The sequence below is a fragment of the Microcaecilia unicolor genome, chromosome 1 (assembly GCF_901765095.1).
Source record: "Microcaecilia unicolor chromosome 1, aMicUni1.1, whole genome shotgun sequence".
Taxonomy (NCBI): domain Eukaryota; kingdom Metazoa; phylum Chordata; class Amphibia; order Gymnophiona; family Siphonopidae; genus Microcaecilia; species Microcaecilia unicolor.
In genome coordinates this window covers 413,676,238-413,697,511 of record NC_044031.1, presented here as the reverse complement: position 1 = coordinate 413,697,511, position 21,274 = coordinate 413,676,238, and the positions used below count along the sequence as shown (strand labels likewise).

General features: G+C 43.5%; 1 protein-coding gene across 3 annotated transcripts in view; it reads right to left on the bottom strand.

Annotated features, from left to right (window-relative positions):
• Positions 1 to 21,274, bottom strand: part of MBOAT1 (membrane bound O-acyltransferase domain containing 1) — a 216,051-nt gene that overhangs the window by 51,351 nt on the left and 143,426 nt on the right. For all 3 annotated transcript variants that reach the window (XM_030211557.1, XM_030211566.1, XM_030211574.1), the window contains 2 exons: positions 17,002 to 17,056; positions 4,051 to 4,234 (listed from right to left, as the gene is read on the bottom strand). In XM_030211557.1, coding sequence (XP_030067417.1) covers positions 4,051 to 4,234; positions 17,002 to 17,056 — 239 coding nt within the window. The remainder of the gene's footprint in view (positions 1 to 4,050; positions 4,235 to 17,001; positions 17,057 to 21,274) is intronic.

The following is a 21,274-nucleotide window of genomic DNA, read 5'->3' as shown; positions in this document are numbered from 1 at the left end:
TTGAGATCCCATGACACTGGCGGACGTTTGAAAGGGGGCTGTGACAAAAGGAAACCTCTCTTGAAGCGAACAACTAAAGGCTGTCCAGAGATGGGCTTACCCTCTCCACGCCAATGATAAGCACTAATTGAACTGAGGTGAACCCTTACTGAGTTGGTCATGAGACCAGACTCTGACAAGTGTAGAAGGTATTCAAAGCAGGGTCTGTGTAGAACAAGAGAGAGGATCTAGGGCCTTGCTGTCACACCAGAGGGCAAACCTTCTCCATTTGAAAGAGTAACACCTCTTCGTGGAATCTTTCCTGGAAACAAGCAAGATCCAGGAAACACCCTCTGAAAGATCCAAGGAGGCGAATTCTAAGGTCTCAACTTCCAGGCCATGAGAGCCACAGACTGGAGGCTGGGATGTAGAAGCGACCACTTATTCTGAGTGATGAGGGTTGGAAAACACTCTCCACGGTTCCTCGGAGGACAACTCCAGAAGAAGAGGGAAACAAATGTGACGGGGACAGAAGTGTGCAATCAGAATCATGGTTTCGCGGTTTTGCTTGAGTTTCAGCAAAGTCTTCCCTACTAGAGGTATGGGAGGATACGCATACAGAAGGCCTGTTCCCCAATGAAGGAGAAAGGCATCTGACGCTAGTCTGTCGTGGGCCCGAAGCCTGGAACAGAACCGAGGGACCTTGTGATTGATTTGAGTGGCAAAAAGATCCAACGAGGGGGTGCCCAATGCTCAGAAGATCTTGCAGGCTATGCCCAAATTCAACGACCACTCGTGAGGTTGCATTACCCTGCTCAGTTTGTCAGCCAAACTGTTGTTTATACCTGCCAGATAAGTGGCTTGGAGATACATGCCGTGACGGCGTGCCCAAAGCCACATCTGGACAGCTTCCTGATACAGAGGGCGAGATCTGGTGCCCCCCTGCTTGTTGGTGTAATACATCGCAACCTGATTGTCTGTTTGAATCAAGATGATTTGGTTGGACAGCCAATCTCTGAAAGCCTTCAGAGTGTTCCAGATCGTTCGTAATTCCAGGAGGTTGATCTGAAGACCTGTGTCCCGGAAGGACCAGGCTCCTTGAGTGAGAAGCCCATCTACATGAGCTCCCCACCCTAGGAGGGTTGCATCCGTCATCAGCACTTTTTGTGGCTGAGGAATTTAGAATGGTCGTCCCATGGTCAAATTGGACATGATTGTCCACCAATAAAGAGAATTCCGAAAATCGGTGGACAGTTGGATCACATCCTCCAGATTTCCTGTAGCTTGATACCACAGGGAAGCTAGGGTCCATTGAGCTGATCTCATATGAAGATGTGCCATGGGTGCTACATGTACTGTAGAGGCCATGTGCTCCAAGTGTCTCAACATCTGCCAAGCCGTGATCTGCTATGGCACTCGAACTGTGGACACTAGGGACAGGAGGTTGTCTGCTCTTGTCTCGGGAAGATAAGCCCGAGCTGTCTTTGTGTCCAGCAGTGCTCCCATGAAATCCAATTTTTGGACAGGAGTGAGATGGGACTTGGAGTAATTTATTACGAACCCCAGTAGCTGTAGCACCTGAATAGTTATTCGCATGGACTCCAATCGTTGGGATAAGGAAACACATGCACTCCCAGTCTGTGTAGTGATGCTGCGACTACCGCTAGACACTTTATAAACATTCTTGGCGCAGACGCCAGGCCAAAGGGCAGTACATGGTACTGAAAGTGATGCGCTCCCAGCTGAAATCAAAGATACTTCCTGTGAGCTGGGAGTATCGAGATGTGTGTGTAAGCATCCTTCAAGTCCAGAGAGCATAGCCAATCGCTTTCCTGAATCATGGGAAGAAGGGTGCCCAGGGAAACCATCCTGAACTTTTCTCGGACTAGCAATTTGTTCAGGGCCCTTAGGTCTAGGATGGGATGCATCCCCCCGTTTTCTTTTGCACAAGGAAGTACCTGGAATAGAATCCCAGCCCTTCTTCCACTGGTGGAACGGGTTCAACCGCATGGTTCCTTAGAATAGCGGAAAGTTCCTCTGCAAGTACCTGCCTGTGCTGGGAACTGTAAGAATGAGCTACCGGTGGGCAATTTGGAGGTTTGGACTCCAGATTGAGGGTGTATCCTAACTGGACTATTTGAAAAACCCACCGGTCGGAGGTTATGAGAGGCCACCTTTGGTGAAAAAACATTAACCTCCCCCCCCAATCGGCAAGTCGTCTGGTACAGACACTTTTACAGTAGCTACGCTTAACTGGAGCCAGTCAAAAGCTCGTCCCTTGCTTTTGCTGGGGAGCAGCAGGGGCCTTAGGAACACGCTGTTGACGAGAACGAGCGTGCTGGGTCTGAGCCTGGGTAGGCTACCGAGAAGCCAGAGTGTACCTACGCCTAACATAGGAATAGGGAGCACTCCTCTTCCCCCCCCCCCCCCCCCACCAAAATACTTCCTAGATGAGGAGGTTGTAGCAGAAGGCGCCTGGCGGGAGAGAGAATCCATAGCAACATTATGCTTCTTGATCTCATCAACAAGATCCTCTACTTTTTCACTAAAAAGATTATCCCCCCAGTAAGGTACATCCACCATTCGCTGCTGGACTGATCGAGGTCAGAGACACGCAGCCATGAGAGTCTGTGCATCACTATACCCTGAGTAGCGATTCTGAATACCACATCAGAAGAGTCGTAAGCGCCCCTGGCCAGAAATTTACGACATGCATTCTGCTGCCTGACCACCTGAAGAAAAGGCTTGGCCTGCTCCGGAAGGAGGGCATCGACCAAAGTAGACAGCTGCTTCACCGAGTTCCACAAGTGTACGCTCGTGAAGAGCTGGTAGGACTGGATTCGGGCAGTGAGCACAGCGGCCTGATACGTCTTCCTCCCAAAAGAGTCCAAGGTCCTAGCTTCTCTGCCTGGGGGTGCCGAGGCATAGTCCCTGGTACTCCTGGCTCTCTTGAGAGCGGAATCCACCACCATGGAATTGTGGGGTAACTGCGACCTCATCAACCCAGGTTCACCGTGGATCCGATACCGGGAATCGGCTTTCTTCGGGATCACGGGACCATACAGAGGGAACAATCAGTTCTGCATAAGGAGTTCCTTAAGTGGAGAAGGATAGTCCAGGACCTCGAGCATCTCAGCCCTGGGCTCATCCTCCACCTCCTTTAGGGAAAGGAATAGCCGTAGCCATTTCCCGGACAAAAGATGTAAAGGAAAGACTCTGAGCCTCCTTTCAGGTGGATAGGAAGGTTCAGAGGGAATCCCATATGACTCATCAGAAGATCTCCCTCTGACTACCGCAGAAACAAATGGGGTTCGCAGTTTCCACAAAAAATTCAACACCACCAAAGGAAGTGGAAAACACAACTTCAAGAGATCAATCCGAGACACCAGGGTGAGATGCTCCAGAAACAAACTTTATTTGGACCCTACACGGTCCGTGTTTCGGCTTTTAAAAAAGCCTTCATCAGGGGTCGATCAGTGAGTGCACAGATATGTACTGATTGACAGTGGAGCACATAAAATGTCGTCTCTAAATAAAAAGAAGTGTACTGCCTCGCACCAACGGGTTCAAATTAAAAAAGAAGACTCTAGCAAAACTTTTTTTGTTTTTGCTATGGCAAAATGCCGATTCTCGGGCCGATGCGGATGTCGACCCACGTGTGAGAATAAGCAGCCTGCTTGTCCTCGGTGAATATATTACTACCCAACACTCAGGTACAGTGTCTAAACTGCTTCTCCCATAGAAATGTATTAGGCTATTTTTTTTTTTTTGGGGGGGGGGGGTATTTCTCCAGAACACCCAGTTTTATCTGGCCAATGTTTGAACTTGATGTGTCTTTCAATCAGTTTATCATCCATGTCAAATTTGGTACTATTTTACCCCCAGACATTTTTTCAACCCCTTATAATTCTTTCTAATATTCTATTAAGTGAAAAAAAATAAAAACAACCAAGTCAGATCCACGTGAGCACAAACTAACCTCTTCTTGTACAGCCCCTTCCCCAAGAAAAAAAAAAACAAAAACACTAGCTCTCATCTAAAACACCAAAGCATCCTCATATTATAACTCACATTTGGAGAAGGATCTGGGAGTTTATCATGACCCTTCTGTTTCCAGTTCACATCTAAGAGTTTCATGTGCACATGCCGCCCTTCAATGAAAGCTATGTAATCCTTATAATTGCTGCATGGGCCAGCCAGGACACTCATAAAATTAAGATGATAGCTTAAGTATTCCAGGAAAGATGGTCTTGTCCTGTCAAAATAGGAAAGGAAAATGAAATCAAGTTAAAAAAAACAATTCCACACTAGCAACAAGCTTTTATTTTTGTAAATAAAAGCAATAAGGGCAGACAAATTAAGCACCTTTAAGAGGATTTAAAACTAGTACTATGACCACATTACACTGCTATGGTTGGGGAAAGTATTTTACTGGGGTTCTTCCACTTTCAACTGTTGTTATTAAAACACCAGTGTACAGCTCTGTGTTTGCTGTTACATTCACCACCAATTTTCAACATGATGTGGTCCAGCAGCACAGGGCAACAAGTAAAGTAATTGGGCAAATTTCCTTAGCATGGATCTTGCTTCTTCCAGTTACTTACTTAAATATTCTTTAGTATGAGCCAGTCATTGGGACGGTTTGCTCTCCTAAGTCTGTCAACATTAGCTTTTAATGCACAGTGAAATTTCTTTATACCTGTTCATTTCCTTCACTTGAATCCAGACAAGCAAATTGTCCCTCTATCAGCAGATGGGGGTAGAGATACTGAACTAGTCCAGTGACATTGCTGACTGATGCCAGTAGACTACTGCCAAAGTAGAATAGGCCCATTGTGTCACTCATTCAATTAGCCTCATCCAACACTGCAGCATTTAATATGAATTGAAATTGAAACTCATCTGAACCAAATACAATCACTGACAAAAAGGAAAGCAGAAATAGCACAAGAAAGATTCCACACACAAGTCTTCCAGGGTGGGCCCTAGACTGGTCTAGTAGGATCAATGAATTTGACCTTCCTTTTCATCTCTGCTAGATCAATCCAGAAAAGTGGGATGTACCCAATAAATACCTAACTGGGCATCAGTCTCCACCCTGCCAGAAGCCACATCGCCCCTGGTTAGAACATCGTGGTTTAGTGCTTCATGAAAGATAGTGTAGTGACGATTACTCGCTGCTTACAGACATCTACAAGAGTTGTGGCCATCATTTAGAACAGCGGAACTGGCATGGGAAGCAGTAACTACGGATCGCAGTGCTGTCCAACCTACCCTAGACCACCAGGGCATCATTTGTGTAAGTCCGGGGGGGGGGGGGGGTAGGAGGGGAAGCTTCAGGACTCGGAGGGAGTATTTTCTGGGAAGACAGCCAGCTGACTAACAAATACTAACAGAGGAGGTTTAATGGAGAAGGGTGACTTGGCTCTGCTTCTATACCAGGTGGTTCTTCCCAATGATGCCTCCTTAACTGGTCAGACCGTTGGTGAGAGAGTCTACAAGGAGCAGTCTTTTCCACCTTGCAGCAGCCAGGCAGCATCTATGGGAAGCAAAAACTCATTTCCTGTCCTCCCTCGGCTCAGACTACACCTCGGCTGGAGAGCGTGCCTCGGTGTCTCACACATGTGCAGGAGATAGACCTCTCTCTCTGTAAGAGGAAGTTCTTCCTCGGAACTTCCTGTTACTGAGAGACCTTTGGGGCCAGGTGAGAGGAGGTGGCACGCAGAGGAGAGGGGCTGCATGAAGTGGTTCGATACCACCTAAATGTGGAGATCATTTTCTGCCAAACCACAGAAAATCAGAACACTGTTTTCAGTGAACCGAGACAAGAAAAGGTCCCATGGGAAAAGCACACACAAAAAGACAAGCAGAAGTGGGAGACTGACCACAGCATCAGAGACTGGAGAACCTCAATCTTGAGTGAAAAACATTTATTAATAAAGGACTCAACACAACCTTATGTTTTGGCCACTAGGCCTACATCAGGAGTCTAAAAACAATAATGCATAAGTCACAATAAGAACAATGAAACAACAATAAAAGAAAAATAAAAAAAGAAGAAAAGAAGGAAGAATAATAACATAAAAGTTATAACATATGAATAACACTAAAGAAATAACAATAAAATATTGTGTGTATATATATATATGCCAATCATAAAATGTGTAAAAGATATAAATACATAATACATTGAAAAGTAACTTCCAATGAAGTATGTTTTGCATAAGAAACTGATGGACTGCGCATAGACAAATTAAAGAATCTAACCTGTGTGGATAGAGGGATGAATAAACATCTATTGTCTTGATGTGGTTTGATAAAAAGTGGTCTGTGAAAAATGTTGTTGGACATAAAATTAGATAAATAATTTATTGAATAAAAAGTATAAACACAAAGTGCCGAACGTGATTATGGGTGATTGGCTGCTAACTCCCTAGCAAAAGCCACCTAGTACCGATCATAATAGGTTCACAGTGTGTACTACCATATTCTAACCGGACAATATCTGTGCAACAAATTATCAGAAAACACTGGCCCATGCTATCTCTTCTGAAATTTCAAATTTCCCACTCTTTGCCAGCACTAGAGCTAGAAATTTTGGGGTTAATTATTAGGGACTCGATCTGGAGCTAATGGCAGACTTAGGACCACCACCACAAGAAGGGCATCACCCGTGTTTAAGATGTGTTTACTGTCGCTATGTGTGAGCACTGATCGGATGGATGGTTCATCCCAAGACTGGACGCCCGTTTCATCTTAGAAGTGATACAGATTGCGAGTGCGGCATAATCTGCCCGTGCAAGAAGTGGTATGTTTGGTTACACCACTAGAAAAATCAAGCAGTGTATTGCAGAACACGTCAGTACCTAAGGGTGCAGAGGAGAGAGGCCCTCTGGTAGATCATTGGGCCGAAACTTGAAATCAGACTGAATCAGGACATTTCTGAATTAAAATATGCAGTGTTTAAAGCAGTGACTATGCCATTTGTGGGAACGTAGCCAGAGTACTTAAACGTAAGGAGCAACGATTTATATTCCAATGGGACACCGATGTCCGTCGGCGGCCTGAATCGAGAAGTGGAATGGCTTCATGATAATAATTAAATTACGTCAGTCCTCTGCCCAGTATATCTACAGGGCGCATGCGCCGGCGTTCCATTGACAGTTGGCCTTGCACGAGATGGTCCTCCCTCCTTTTCAGGTGAGCCGTGGTGGTATATATGGTAATGCAGCAAGATATACTGTATACATTTTGCGACCTTGTATGGATTGATTGAAGAAACAAGATAATAGGTGATTACAGTATTACAGAGCCACATTGTCCAGAGGGAGCGCAGCTCTGGTACAACTAAGTTTCGCCTGAAATGCTAAGAACAGCAAAACACAACGTGGTATTGAGAACAAGAGTAAGAACGGGAGTGGATCTGAGTTGATATGAGTCAAGGAGTTTATTAAGAACGAGTTAAGAAGATTTTGTATTCATTTTTATCATCAGCACATGCACCTTTCAACTGGGCTCTGCTGGTCTACCGTGCAGTACCCGACAGAAGTTTAATAATGTCAGTGAATTCAGCCTCAAGCTAAGTGCCAGTCTTTACCATCTACAATATATCTTTCATTTGATTCCTTTGTCATGAGATGTCCATTATTGGGTAACACGTGTGGGTGGTAGGTAGGGCTGAGTGCTATGATGTTGGGTTCTGCCTGTTGTGATTCTGTAGACCAGCCTGAGCAACTTGCATTTCCTGAGTAAAAATTTTTTATTTCCTTAACGGTTTCCTACTTTTTATGTTGGTATAAAAATAAATAACCAAATGGAAAAGCAAAATATGCTAATATATGACGTATTCAATAGTGTGGGAGATCTGTCCTGTAAACTAAGTAAAACTGTGGGATGTGCTGCATGAGTGGGTGAAAGAGTGAGTGATGTGATGCAGTTTAGAATATACAATATGCCAAAAATGATATAGAAAAAGTGTGAAAGGTGGGACAAGAACCCGCCGACTGTAAAGACAAGGAACCTATACGGTGCTGTGATTGTTTAGCTCATTGATTGAAATGAAAATGAAGGAGAAGACTAGAACCCACAAGAAACAGTAAACATCTAAAAAAATAGCAAGCAGACTGGTGTGTAGTGTGGAATGAACACTATCCAAGCTCATTTTCGAAAGTGATCGCCGGCCATCTTCCGACACAAATGGGGAGATGGACGGCGATCTCCTGAACTCGGCCAAATCGTATAATCGAAAGCCAATTTTTGGCCGGTTCAACTGCTTTCCGTCGCGGAGCCGGTGAAACATCAAGGAGGCATTCGGTAGGGTAGTGAAGGTGGGACGGTGGGCGTGCTCACAAGATGGGCCAGCTTCGCCCAATAGTGAAAAAAAAAAAGTCAGGCCTTGTAGAGCATTTCGCCGGCTGTACTTGGTCCCATTTTTTTCACGACCAAGCTTCAAAAAGGTGCCCAAACTGACCAGATGAACACCGGAGAGAATCGGGGATGACTTCCCCTTACTCTCCCAGTGGTCACCAACCCCCTCCCACCCAAAAAAAAAACAAAAAAAACTTTCTTGCCAGCCCTCAAATGTCATACCCAGCTCCCTGATAGCAGTATGCAAGTCCTGGAGCAGTTTTTAGTGGGTGCAGTGCACTTCAGACAGGTGGACCCAGGCCCATCCCCCCCCACCTGTTAAACTTGTGTGGTAAATGGGAGCCCTCCAAAACCCACTGTACCCATGTAGGTGCCCCCCTTCACCCATTAGGGCTATGGTAATGGTGTAGAGTTGTGGGGATGTGGGTTTTGGGAGGGGATTTGGGGGCTAAACAAACAAGGGAAGGGAGCTATGCACCTGGGAGCTTTTTTTTTTTTGTAATTTTAGAAGTGCCCCCTAGGGGTGCCCGGTTGGGTCCTGGTATGTCGGGGGGGCCAGTGCACTACAAATGCTGGCTCCTCCTACGACCAAATGCCTTGGATTTCGCCGGATTTGAGATCGCCGGCGTTATTTTCCATTATAGCCGAAAACCGATGCCGGCCATCTCAAACCCGCGAACTCTGACATTTGGCCGGGCCCAACCATATTAACAAAGAAAAAGATGGCCGGCCATCTTTTTCGAAAATAACGGTTGGCTCCGCCCACTTACGGTGCAGGCCCTGAAGATGGTCGGCCAGCTATTTGGCCGGCGCAGTTCGATTATGCCCCTACCATGTGACAGTATAGCAATAATAAAAATGTGACCCAAAAAATGTAAAACACAAAGGACATGGTAGAAAGCAACACATTATAGACATGAACAAAAAGTACCATAAACTGTATACAATGTCTGACTAGACCTGTGGACAAAACATGAAATGTAATGGCAGACATTATTGTAAAGTTAGTGTTACTGGCGAACTAGCACATCTCCTATCAAAAAACCATATAATTAATGAAAAGATGTATGAATTGATGATGTATGGTGTTTATAAAAATGGAAAGATGTAATGAATGATGATGTATGGTCTTTATAAAACAGGCCAAAAATCAATTTGTTATTTAATCCATGGGGAGCTAAAGTGTGTAATTCAAAGATGAGTTTTTGTTCTTCCCTGGAGGATCCGATTGTCAAGGTTGCCTCCCCTCCAGTTTTTTGTAAAGGGTTTTAAAAACAAGAAAATCTCAAATCTGTTGCTGAAGGATTGGCTGTCTGCCAGTGGTGGACCAAGGGTGTGGATTCCACTCTCCTGTTGATGCAGCTCCTTGTTCTATAATGCACGTCTCATTAGCCCTTGTTGTTTTAACCCACATACACCAGTGGGCATGGGCATAGGATGATATAAATGGCGGAGGATGTATTGCAGTCTGAAGGGTGTTGCAGGCTATATGATTTCTTGGTGGTAGGGTGGATGAAGACAGTCGGCCAGTGGGGGGAAGAGGGGTGGTGGGGAGGCGAGGATAGTGGTGGGCAGACTTATACAGTCTGTGCCAGATCCGGTGGTGGGAGGCGGGACTGGTGGTTGGGAGGCGGGGAATAGTGCTGGGCAGACTTATACGGTCTGTGCCTGAGCCAGTGGTGGGAAGCGGGGCTGGTGGTTGGGAGGAGGGGATAGTGCTGGCCAGACTTATACAGTCTGTGCCCTGAAAAAGACAGGTACAAATCAAGGTAACATGACTTTATCTTGTTGGGCAGACTGGATGGACCGTGCGGGTCTTTTTCTGCCGTCATCTACTATGTTACACGCTGCAATGGCTGCATTTGCGGTGTCCAAATGCCATAGATGCTAGTGCTGTGGTCAAATCCAGTAATGTTGAGGGGACAAGATGTTCTCTGTGGATCTTATTCCTGGAATATGCGACCATCAACTCTTTGTTCTTGAAACATTTCAAGCCTTCTAATATATGCCAATGTTTCCGGATAGATCGAAAGATATATTTAGCCAAAAAGAAATACTTAACTGTGCATACAATATCCAGTGTCTTCTTGATATGTACAGGTTGTAATAAGTCACCACTGTCCTTTTCTAGGTTTTTTTAAATTTATTGATTTTAAAGCAACATAATATTTATAAAAACATATAACAGCATATATATGGAACAATGAAGAAGAAAAAAAACAAACAAACAAAAAAAAGGTCAGTGAGCTGATAAAAATAAAACAGGACAGTATGCGCAACATACTTTAGAGAGCTAATTCCCTTCACAAGTCACATAGTTGTCTAGCAGCGACCATGCTCCATGGAAAGAGGAGATGCAACCAAATCTTATGGCAGCCAGTTCCTCATATCGCCTATAAGAACACAGCAGATTCCAACATTCATGATATGAAACAAGCTGATTATTCTTCCAATGCAATGCAATCAGATGAAGAGCAAGAGAAATCATTAAGTTAAACAGTTTGGCATATTGACACTTGATATATGCCTCAACAGATATTCACGTGCAGAAAATCTATTGCTCATGATTTTTGCTCAATGGTTGAATTCTTCAAAGTCTAAGCAAATACAACGGAGGTGGAGGAATTAGAAAAGAGCAAGATTGAAGTTTAGGATTATGATAACTTGAGTAATGTAAGAAAGTATTCTGGTCTGTTGGTTTTCTATAAATGGTGGTCTTGAAAAAATAATCATGCTTTGTAACTGAAATATCCAAAAAATGGATTTTGTTTGTATTATATTCCATTTGGAATTTAAGATTGGGGTCTCTTGTGTTCAGCCACTGGTGAAAAGATATGAGTGTATCTTTATCCCCTTGTCATAGAATGAAAATGTCATCGATATAGCGTTGATAAATTTTAATATGCTGTGGGAAAGGATGGGTTGTGCGGTGCTTCTTTTCAAAGTTACCAACATGGGGGCATGGCCACAGCTGTGACACCCTGCTCTATATCATGCTTTTATGGAGCCTGTTAACTTAAGTATGCTCTCTTGTGTTCCATTATACTTTTTTGTATACTGATTAATAAAGGCCTCTTTAAATTAAACAAAAAAAAAAAGCTGTCTGGATGGAAAATTGATTGCCCTATGTGGCTGGCGTATCCTTGTTGGTGAGGACAAAATAACTGGGTTAAATCATCTTTTTCTGTCACATTATTATGGTATGGCTCATTCTCTACACTATCTTCCCCCTAACCTAAGTACCTACTCTCTGCCTGGATTCTATCTGCCTTTTTGGCCTCTCTCTATATCACTACCTTCCCCAGCCAAAATAAGACTCGTCTCTGTCAAATGAGAGAAAGAAGCATGGTAACTTTTTACTATTACATTCTTTCAGTGACAACAGAAAGGGTTGTTGGGGTTAGAAAAATGAAAATGTTTCCCAACCCTCATCCTAGCACCAAACAACAGATAACAGATTTAGCCACACCTAATTCTAAACTGCCTCAGTAGGAGGTTCCAATTGATGTTTAGTGTTGCATTATTTTTGCTGCTTTGCCACAAAGAATGTTCAATTACTGGGCAGGTAGGGCCTAATTCTATAGCAAGGCACCTACAAGAAGACCAAAAATGTCCCTAATTTAAGCCTGTTTTACAAAGGCCTTGCTGACACACACAAAATTACCCCTGTATTAGTAGTTTATTTTTTTTCAAGACCCACACAAAAATTAGAGCTAGCAGCTCAGACATCTCTTGCTTCTCTTTTCCCATACCTCCAACACTATCTCCAAAGAAGTTTAGAGGGGAGGGGGACGGAATCCCCTCCCTGACAGTAGATCTCTTATTAACTGACTTACTAAGGTTCTTTTCCTATTTTATCTGTGGGCAAAGAAACTTTAGTAAATCAGTCCCTTAAGATGCCTCTGCAAAATCACTGGCAGAGCCAATAGTCTCCCATCCCAAAGCATGCTGTCAGTTGGGTGACTGCACCCTCTTGATTGGTGAAGCAGAGGCAATTGCCTCTTTGTTTCACATATCACCAATCATCACAGCCTAGGTGTTTACCAGCTTCTCTTGCTTATACCACACCTACTACCTACCCCCAGCCTTCACCCAAACTCACTTGCTCATACATCCCCCCCGCGTCTTCAACTAGTCTCTCTCTCACATACCCCCAACAGCCTTCACCCAGTCTCTCACTCTCTCTCACTCACACCCCTCCCAAGCCTTCTTCGTCTCTCTCTGACACTGCCACCTTTTTCTCTCGTATTGTGGGTTCTGTTCCCAAAAGAAAAAGCATGCATCTACTCCCCCACCAAGATTTGGCTCTCTATAAAGCTTGAGCCACATGGTACAGGAGTTTTGGCCTAGTCTCATACTTTCAAATCCCACAAAACATCCTGAACTTCCTGCACTGTGCGGTTCAAACTTACAGAGAGCCAAATTGGGGCACAAAAGCAAGAAACGTACTGTTTGAGGCAGCTCTAAAAAAACAAAATTTAGGGGGTACAAAATCCCGGGTGCAAGCATGCAAGTATGGCACCCAGGATTTGTAGAGCCCTGTTATAAGATGTCTTCTTCTATCCCACTGACCTACACAGCACCCTCACTTATAACATATGATATGAATGTGATATAAAATACACATATCCAATCCTGAACTGTCTCTGCCATTTATAGGACACAGACCATAGAAGTCTGCCCAGCATTGGCCTTACTTCCCAACTACTGGAGACGCTAAGTGCCACCCCTGCCCTAAAAAAAAAAAAACTCATGAACTACCATAAGGTCATTTAAGTTATTTTGATTCCATCCTTTCTCTGTTTAAGGGTCCTACATCCAAAGAGTGAGAAATAGCCTAATTGTTAGCTCAGTGGGTTGAGAACCTGGGTTTAGGTACTGCTGTGACTTTTTGTGATCCTGGTCAAGTCACTTAAATACTACTGCTAAGTTCAAGAACGTTTATTCTTGATATATTACATCATAAGTATATAACCAGCTCAGCGGTTTACAATAGAAAAATATAAGAAGGAAAGAAACTACAAAAATAGCAGGACATAAAAGCAAGGGAGAAAGGAAAGAGAAGAAAAGAAAACACCCCAAAGCTACAGAAGCTGCTCTAATTGCAGCCTAATGAACAACAGGCTACTTATAATCGTCATGTGTCCCATGAATGTAGACCGTGCCCACTTCCGGGCTACCTGGCAATTTTTGAGTGTGTGTGAAATACATCAGATCACTAACAGCAAATAGTGGCAAATTGCAGACCAGAAAGTCAAATAGGGTCCCATACTGGGCTGCAGGCAGAACGCTTAGGAACGCGTGTGCAACAGCCTAGTATGGGGCCCTGATTTGGCTTTCCGCTCACTCGTTGAGACCCATGAAGACGCTCGTATGAGTGAACCACGGATCGTGTAGGGTCACAGCTGAGAGGTGTGGTAAACTGGATGCCAGAAAAATTGCGGCAGTTTGAAGAACTTTATGGCCCCATGATTGGCAACAAACATATTTTGAAGACACGTTGCTGGCAGTCATAGAACATTATCATGTGATGTGGTGATTTGATGCTGCCCCGTGTGAGGGGTACAGCGTGTGGAGTTTGCGACAACTACAGCAGGACTGTTAAGAACTGCCTTATTGGCTAAAATTGCACAGATAACCAAGGAGGAATCGGTAACGCACTGATAGTATTCCAGCGAGTACGCTGCCGAAGGCTGGACAAGTACTGTACAATTGCTATTGATATGGCATAAGTCTCTCTGTTTTACTGTCAGTTGTGTCTATTATTATATGATTAGATTTATTGATTACAGTGCTGTTAGTAGAATTTGAAGACACGAGTTGATGTATGTTTGAAGTTTGATGAGTGGTGGTATGAGTGGTGAGAGTGGAATGTGTTTAGAGTATTTTGTACATTTTATGCAAGTAGTAGGATAATGTTTACACATTTGATAATAATAAAGGTTTGTAATTGTTCATAGCTGTGATTGATAGTGTATGTATTAAATTTTAACTGCCATACCCTTGACCATTCTTCTAACACTATGTCCCACAATCATTATCTCAGTCTTCTTCAGATCCAAAGCCAATCTACTCACCCCATCCATTCTCGGATAGCAGTCATGTATGCTGAGATTTGGTCTAACAAACCAACATCCCATACCGTTATCAGGAAAAAAACCTGCACATCATCAGCATACAAATAGTATTCAACACCCAATTTTTCAAGCACCCAACACAACAGTGCTAGATAAATATTAAACAAGAGGGCAGAAAGCACCGACCCCTGCAGTACTCCTCTCTGAACCACAACTTGCATTCTACGACCAGATAAGTACGAAGAAAACCAATCAAATCTTCCCTCCTATCCACAAATGTCTTAACCAAAATAACATAACTAAGTCAACTGAATCAAAAGCAGAGGAAACATCTAATGATATTACACAAAAGCACTGATTCTTATCTAACCCAAATCTCAACATATCCATGGTGGACAGCAACAATGTCTCCACTCCATGAAATCTTCTAAAACCATACTGAAAATGATCTAAACAATCATTATGCTCTACAAACTCCTCTAACTGCAACACCACCACCTTTTCCACCACTTTCCCTAAAAAAGGGACAATAGAGATTGGTCTATAATTAGACATTAGAGAAATATCTACAGTTTCACCCTTCAACAGAGGCCGTACAGTTGCCTGTTTACACACTCCTGGTAGACAACCTTCTTCCAAAGACTTATTTACAATCTGCGATAACACTGGTGCAATTGTAGCGGCCATGAACCGCATTGTAGCCGACAAGCAAGGCCCCACTAAAGCCCATGTTGGAGTAAGAGAATAAACCAACTTCACTACCACCTGAGCATTAGTCAACTCAAACTCATTCCACTTCATCTCCAAATCTTCAACTTCCTGTATCTCTCCCAACACCATAACCCCAACCACAGCATCCAATTGATTCATTTTTCCTTCCAAAAAAGTAGCATATGCTCTAGCATCTGGTCCCAAGGACTCATATCTAGCCTCTGATCCCTCCACCAGAAATTTCACTGTTTGGTATAACTCACGAGGCCTATTCAAAGCATCACATAATTTCTGAGTAAAGTGCTCGTTATACAATCATCCACCAAAACTGAGATACGCAACAAGTGGCAACTTACAACTCTCTAAATCCTCAACATCCTGGGGTTTCCGCCACTGTCTCTCAGCTTGTCGAAGTTCTCTATGCACTTGCCTCGCCGGTTCAGTTCTCCATGCAGAAAGCTGGTAATTAACATGTCCACCTATTATTCGCATACAAGCAACCTCATTCAAGGATAAAGATAATGTCCTATTCCAAAGTTCAACTGCTTCATCCATAGAATGATGCTCTTTAACATTCAACAATGGTAACCAATGCTCACCCAATTTAGCAACATCAATTAAAGCATGCACTTACACTTTCTCCTTCTTTACATGAGTGGTTCTTATCACCAAAAATGGACACAAAAGAAATCAAACTATGATCTGACCAAGGTACCAAGAATACCATTACCGAATGACATAAATCCTTTTTCAGTCCAGGCGATAAAAACACTAAATCCAACACATGCCCTGCATTATGAGTTGCTTCCGAAACCAATTTGACTCGGACACAAAGCTGACTGAAAAAGCACATGATCCCTCCGCACAAACACATCTGTTGCTGGTTCAAAGGGAATATTAAAATCACCCATCAAACACATGTTATCAAGATTAACTTATCCCACTCTATAACACATTCAACAAAGGGGAACAATCCATACTCATCTTCCCAGGCAGACAATATAACACCCCAAGCACTATACTTGCATTCTGAAGTACCAAAAACTCACCAAAATCACTCACTTCAGAAAACTAAAATTCAAATGCACCTTAAAAAACACAAATGCACCTTCACCCCTCTTCCGACAATGACAAACCCACTCCCATTTAAAATCCACAGGGTGACATGTCTCACAATCACCAAATCAGACTTCAGCAACCAAGACTCAGTAACACATACAATATCATAGCCCTCCACAGCCAAGAAATCAGTATAACAGCCTTATTTTTTACCAGTCTTACATTAATCAACCTCACCTTCAATAATCCCTTTTTCAAATTCCTCTCCCTCTGCACCATTACCTGATTCAAACATTCAGTAACCCTAGGAGTTTGACACTTACAAGATGAACACTAAGCCACCTCCCCTTACCCCATATCACTTCAATAGCTGCCATTAAAAAGTCACACACACTACTTTAAACCACACCATTCTCCTCATCTAGTCCACCCAAAGGAGCACCCTCGTCAACTACTACTACTTTGGCATTTATTAAAGTCATCCTACTTTTAGAACCACAGCTTCTGGAGTTGTTTGCCATTATTTTAGGTCCCAGTAGATCCCAGCAGTGTTACAAAGAGGACTTGTTCACCCTTAAAGCAGAGTATCATTCACCTACAATTTACTTCAGCAACGGATTGACCACTTATACAAAGGAACCTTTCAGGACATCCCCCAGATTATTGGTTACATTATGATCAAAGTTAGACTACGTTCCATGATCAATAAGCTGAGAGGAGCCCTGAAGAAATTTAATACACACATTAAAAACATTGTAGTTCTTTTGCACAAATTTTAAGTGGAAGAACAGAAAAATGGGCCCCCTACCTGACAGCAAGTCGAAGTTGTTCAGGGGTGAGGTCTTCAGCACGCCGACCTATTCCTGGAAGGTAAAAAGGCAAGGAGATAATGAAACAAACCACAGAGCAGTCCTAACGAGAGATGAAGCTGTGCTCCATCACATGAAGTTGAGGTATAAGTAAATCAAATAAAATCTTTGACTTCTATAGCTGTAATAATATAAGGATAACATAGTTCCTAAACAAATCAAACATTTCATAAAATAGGGCTTAAAAAATTCAGCCCTCCTTTCCTCCATGCTGTATTTAGTGAAGTCAACATAGTAACAGGATTTTGAATTGGCTCCATTTTTTTCTTTATTATTTTTCAGAACTAGCAGATATAATCAGGTATTGCCACAATGTATTAAAGTAACTGTATTTCAGATTTTCTTAATAAAGTTAATACACTGGGTTCATACTAACACAGCAGAATGAATCTGGGATTGGATCAGGCTGCTCTGAGGAAAGAAAACTACATCAAGTGGGCAACACTACAGGCCAGCAAAATGTCAACAAGCCAACAAGATAAATTCATTTTACATGGTACGTGATACTTTATATGTACACCCAAGTTTGATTTGTCCTTGTCATTCACAGGGTACAGACTGTAGAAGTCTGCCCAGCACTGTTCTTGTACTAAAAGTTCCGAAGCTAACATCAAAGCCCCTTAAAATTTACACTCCAGCCCATCTCTATCTATTCAGTCACGGTTAGAAAAGCTACTTTCCTAAAACAAAACTCTACAGATGAAAACGGGACACAACACTAAACATTTTTGCAGTGCTCATGCAATTTGTGATCTGCAGAGAAAGGCTCAGGCTCACATGGTATCACAACTCTGTTACAACCACGAGCATAATGGAAAGGTCCACAAATGGATGCAAGGAACACATAAGGTTTCAAGTTTATTTAAATTTGAGATACTGCAGACTGGAGTACTGTCTCAGCAATTTACAATACAGTATCTGGATGGAAATGTTGGAACCCTAGAATCAGTAATATTTATTTTCAGCTCCACTGATACTATTGTCCCAATTCTGGCAGCTCCCATCCCTCAAAAGCAAGCAACGTTGCAGGCAACTTGATTAACTGTGATCATCATCAATATATTTCTGAAAGGTATGGCGATTCTGTACAAACTGTTGTTGGGTAGCCTGAAGGGTTGCCAAATTTGTGAAAGCAAAGACAACCAGAAGTGTTCACTCAATTCTCCAAATGCCATGCAGTCTAAAGACTGTTAATAGGTTTTTGTCCTCTTATGGAATTTTCCAAGCACTTAGTCAAGTTTTGGTAGGAGAATATACATTTTAGACAACAGTCATCTAAACCATCAGTCGAGGCAGAAAGCAAAAATCAGGAAGAGCAGCAGATGCACACTGAGCTCGGTGTGCCTTTTTAATTCTTTCCAGCCTGTGTTGAAAAGTATTATGCATTGACAATGTTGCTGCTCTGTTTTGCAAAATAACTCAACCAAATTTAACATAAGACCAAATTTGGCATGGAGGACCACGGCCAGTCTCCTGATTCCACCCTGCTTGTTGATGTATTCCACCGCCATGGCATTGACCAACAGCACTCTGGCCACCCATGGGACTGCTCCTCCCCAGCCTCTCAACAGGGAGGGTCCTCGGAACTGGAGCCCAAGAGGACCTCCAAGTCCTCCTCCACTCCCTCTAAAGAGCCCAGACCCTCTGGAATGACCAGATATATTCCACAGTGCTGAGACTCCAAAATGGGGCCTCTGCTGATCCTCTTGGGGCCTCTAGGGCCCTCCCAACCAAGAGAATAAGGGTTAGGGCTAGGATTAGATTCCAAGAGGGGTCAAGATCTGGAACCAAAAACCACTGGGCCCCTAATGACCCCCCAGGGACTCCACTGGGACCACAGCCTGCTAGGGGACCTAGGTGGACAGGAATGAAAAAGCCCATTACACGACCAGGGAATTTTTCTCATTCTCTGTCTGAGTGAACTGAGAGAGAAGAGATGATTCTAACTGCCAGTCTGTCCTTGCAGGAACAGTGTATATGAGAGCAATTTATCCATTTTAGCTGAAGGGGGGAAAGTAACAGCACATGTAAAATGCTTTTTACTTAGAGAAAGGCAGACAGGCTGAATGAGCCACATTTATACACTATAAAAATAATCCATTACCCTTGCTCAGCTGCTGGCTCTGAAGGCTGTGCGGCATGTGCCATCAGCATGCCCTACTCCAAGGCAAGATCGTGCTAGCCTGTCTGCTCTGGCCTAACTTGGCCTGGGGCCCAAGTGTCTCTGCTGTCCTTGGCTCTCTGGGTGCACCTAGAGGGAAATTCCCTACTTTACAAGTATTAGCCCCTGACAAAGGGTATGAAGCTAGTCAGGTGAATAGAATAAATTTTTCTTTTCTCTTGGTATATGTGGTTTTTTTTGTATATGTGCTGCTGAAGTGAGCACTTTTGGAAAGCCTGGGAGCTGCAGGGGGAGCCTATGGGAAATACACCCAAACAGGGTGAACAGGCAAAGGGGATGGGGGGATGGGGACCCACCCCAAGGCTCTGCAGGAGCCAAAGCCTCACAGTGTGGCACTAAGAAGTGTGTCTGGGGGCTGCAGAGCCAAGTTCCAAGCTCAATCAGGTATGGTCCTGAGTTTATGACCTGGGAGTGGCCGTTAGGCTCAACCACGCTGTGTGGCCGCAGCCAGAAGAGCGGGATGCTAAGCCAGGGCCAAAAGAACCATCAGCACAACCTGTCACCTACTGAACGTAGAAAACAATACTAGATTGTTCCAGGGAGCATTTCTGCTTATGCTGGTGATGTCATGAGCAAAATTCAGTTTTCTTTACCTCCACCTGCTGGTAGGAAGGGATAATACCCATTGGTTCAGAACAGTGGAGCTGATGCTAAGAAATACATGTTGCTATACGCAAGGCAAGATTAAGGTATTGGCAAACTAGGTACATGGCTAGGGCCTATGTGTTTAGAGGGACACTGTCAGATTTGCTCAGGACTCAGGACAGTAGGATTCACAACTGTCTGACTAAGGATTTTACTGATTTTTTTGTATTAATATCTGGAAACTAGATGGGTATCTGCAACTCTCAACCCCCCTCCCCCCATGCACGAACCTACTCTGCAGAGACTGTAGATGGGATCCACCAATGGGAAGACTGTAGGTCAGAACACTAGAAGCAGCTCTAATCACAAGAAGGCAAGTTTGAGCTGGGGGAAAGTTCTGTGGGGACAGTCTGAGCTCTGCAACAGGGGAAATGCAAGATGGAACGGAAGGATGAGAAAAGAAAGAGGGGAGATGCTGGAGAGGGGAAGTGTGGGGGAAAATCATGAACAAATATCCTGTCATGGAAAAGGGGAGCTAGGGAAAGAAAATGAAATTACTCACCTGTAGCACATGTTCTCCAAGGACAACACAGTACATATTGCCACATATGGGTGATCCAACAGAGCTCTGGCAGGGATGCTGCCCACTATTCTAATTTCCAGAAGCTTTTAGCAGCCCAGACCACACATGCGAGCTGCAATTTCAAATCCCAATCTAAGGACGTGGGGCCTTCCAAGCGCTTCCAATGTGCAGCAATAACAGATTTAGCAGCTGATAGGCACATCTGTTTAAAGCGTCACTGCCATTTAGGACCCCTCCGATTACCTAACCCCAATAAGCACCATTTAGGATCCAAAAGGAATTCACTTTCCAATAACGTGGAAATAGTCTGTGTCACTGTTGTCCTAAAGTCTCGTATTGGTCCACGTTCCCACCAAATATGTAGGAAAGTCCCTTTCTCTATCCAACAACTCCAAAAGACATCTGGTACTGTGGGGAACATTTTATGAATTTTCACAGAAGTGTAATACCATCGAGTAAGTATTTTGTAGACATTCTCCTTCAGCAATATTTATGGAGATGCTTTTTAAATCTCTAAACATAACGCACACCATTCACTCACACTCAGCACACAATTTAAGTCCCTCTCCCAAGACTCCATAAAAACATATTTCTGAAAGTCTTTACCCTGAATAAAGCGATAAAGAATTGAAATAACTCCTTCTAAATGTCACCAAACCTGTCCATACATTCTCAAAATGCTCAGTGTCGTTGGGATCATCCCACAACCAGCCCTGCTGCAAAATACAATGTTTAACTTGCAAATAAATGAAACAATCTTTACTGGGAATGTCAGATTTCTCTTGTAATTCTGGAAATGTGATCCCCCACATCGAACAAATCTCTAAACCTAAGCAGTCCAGCCTGTGCCCAATACTATAAA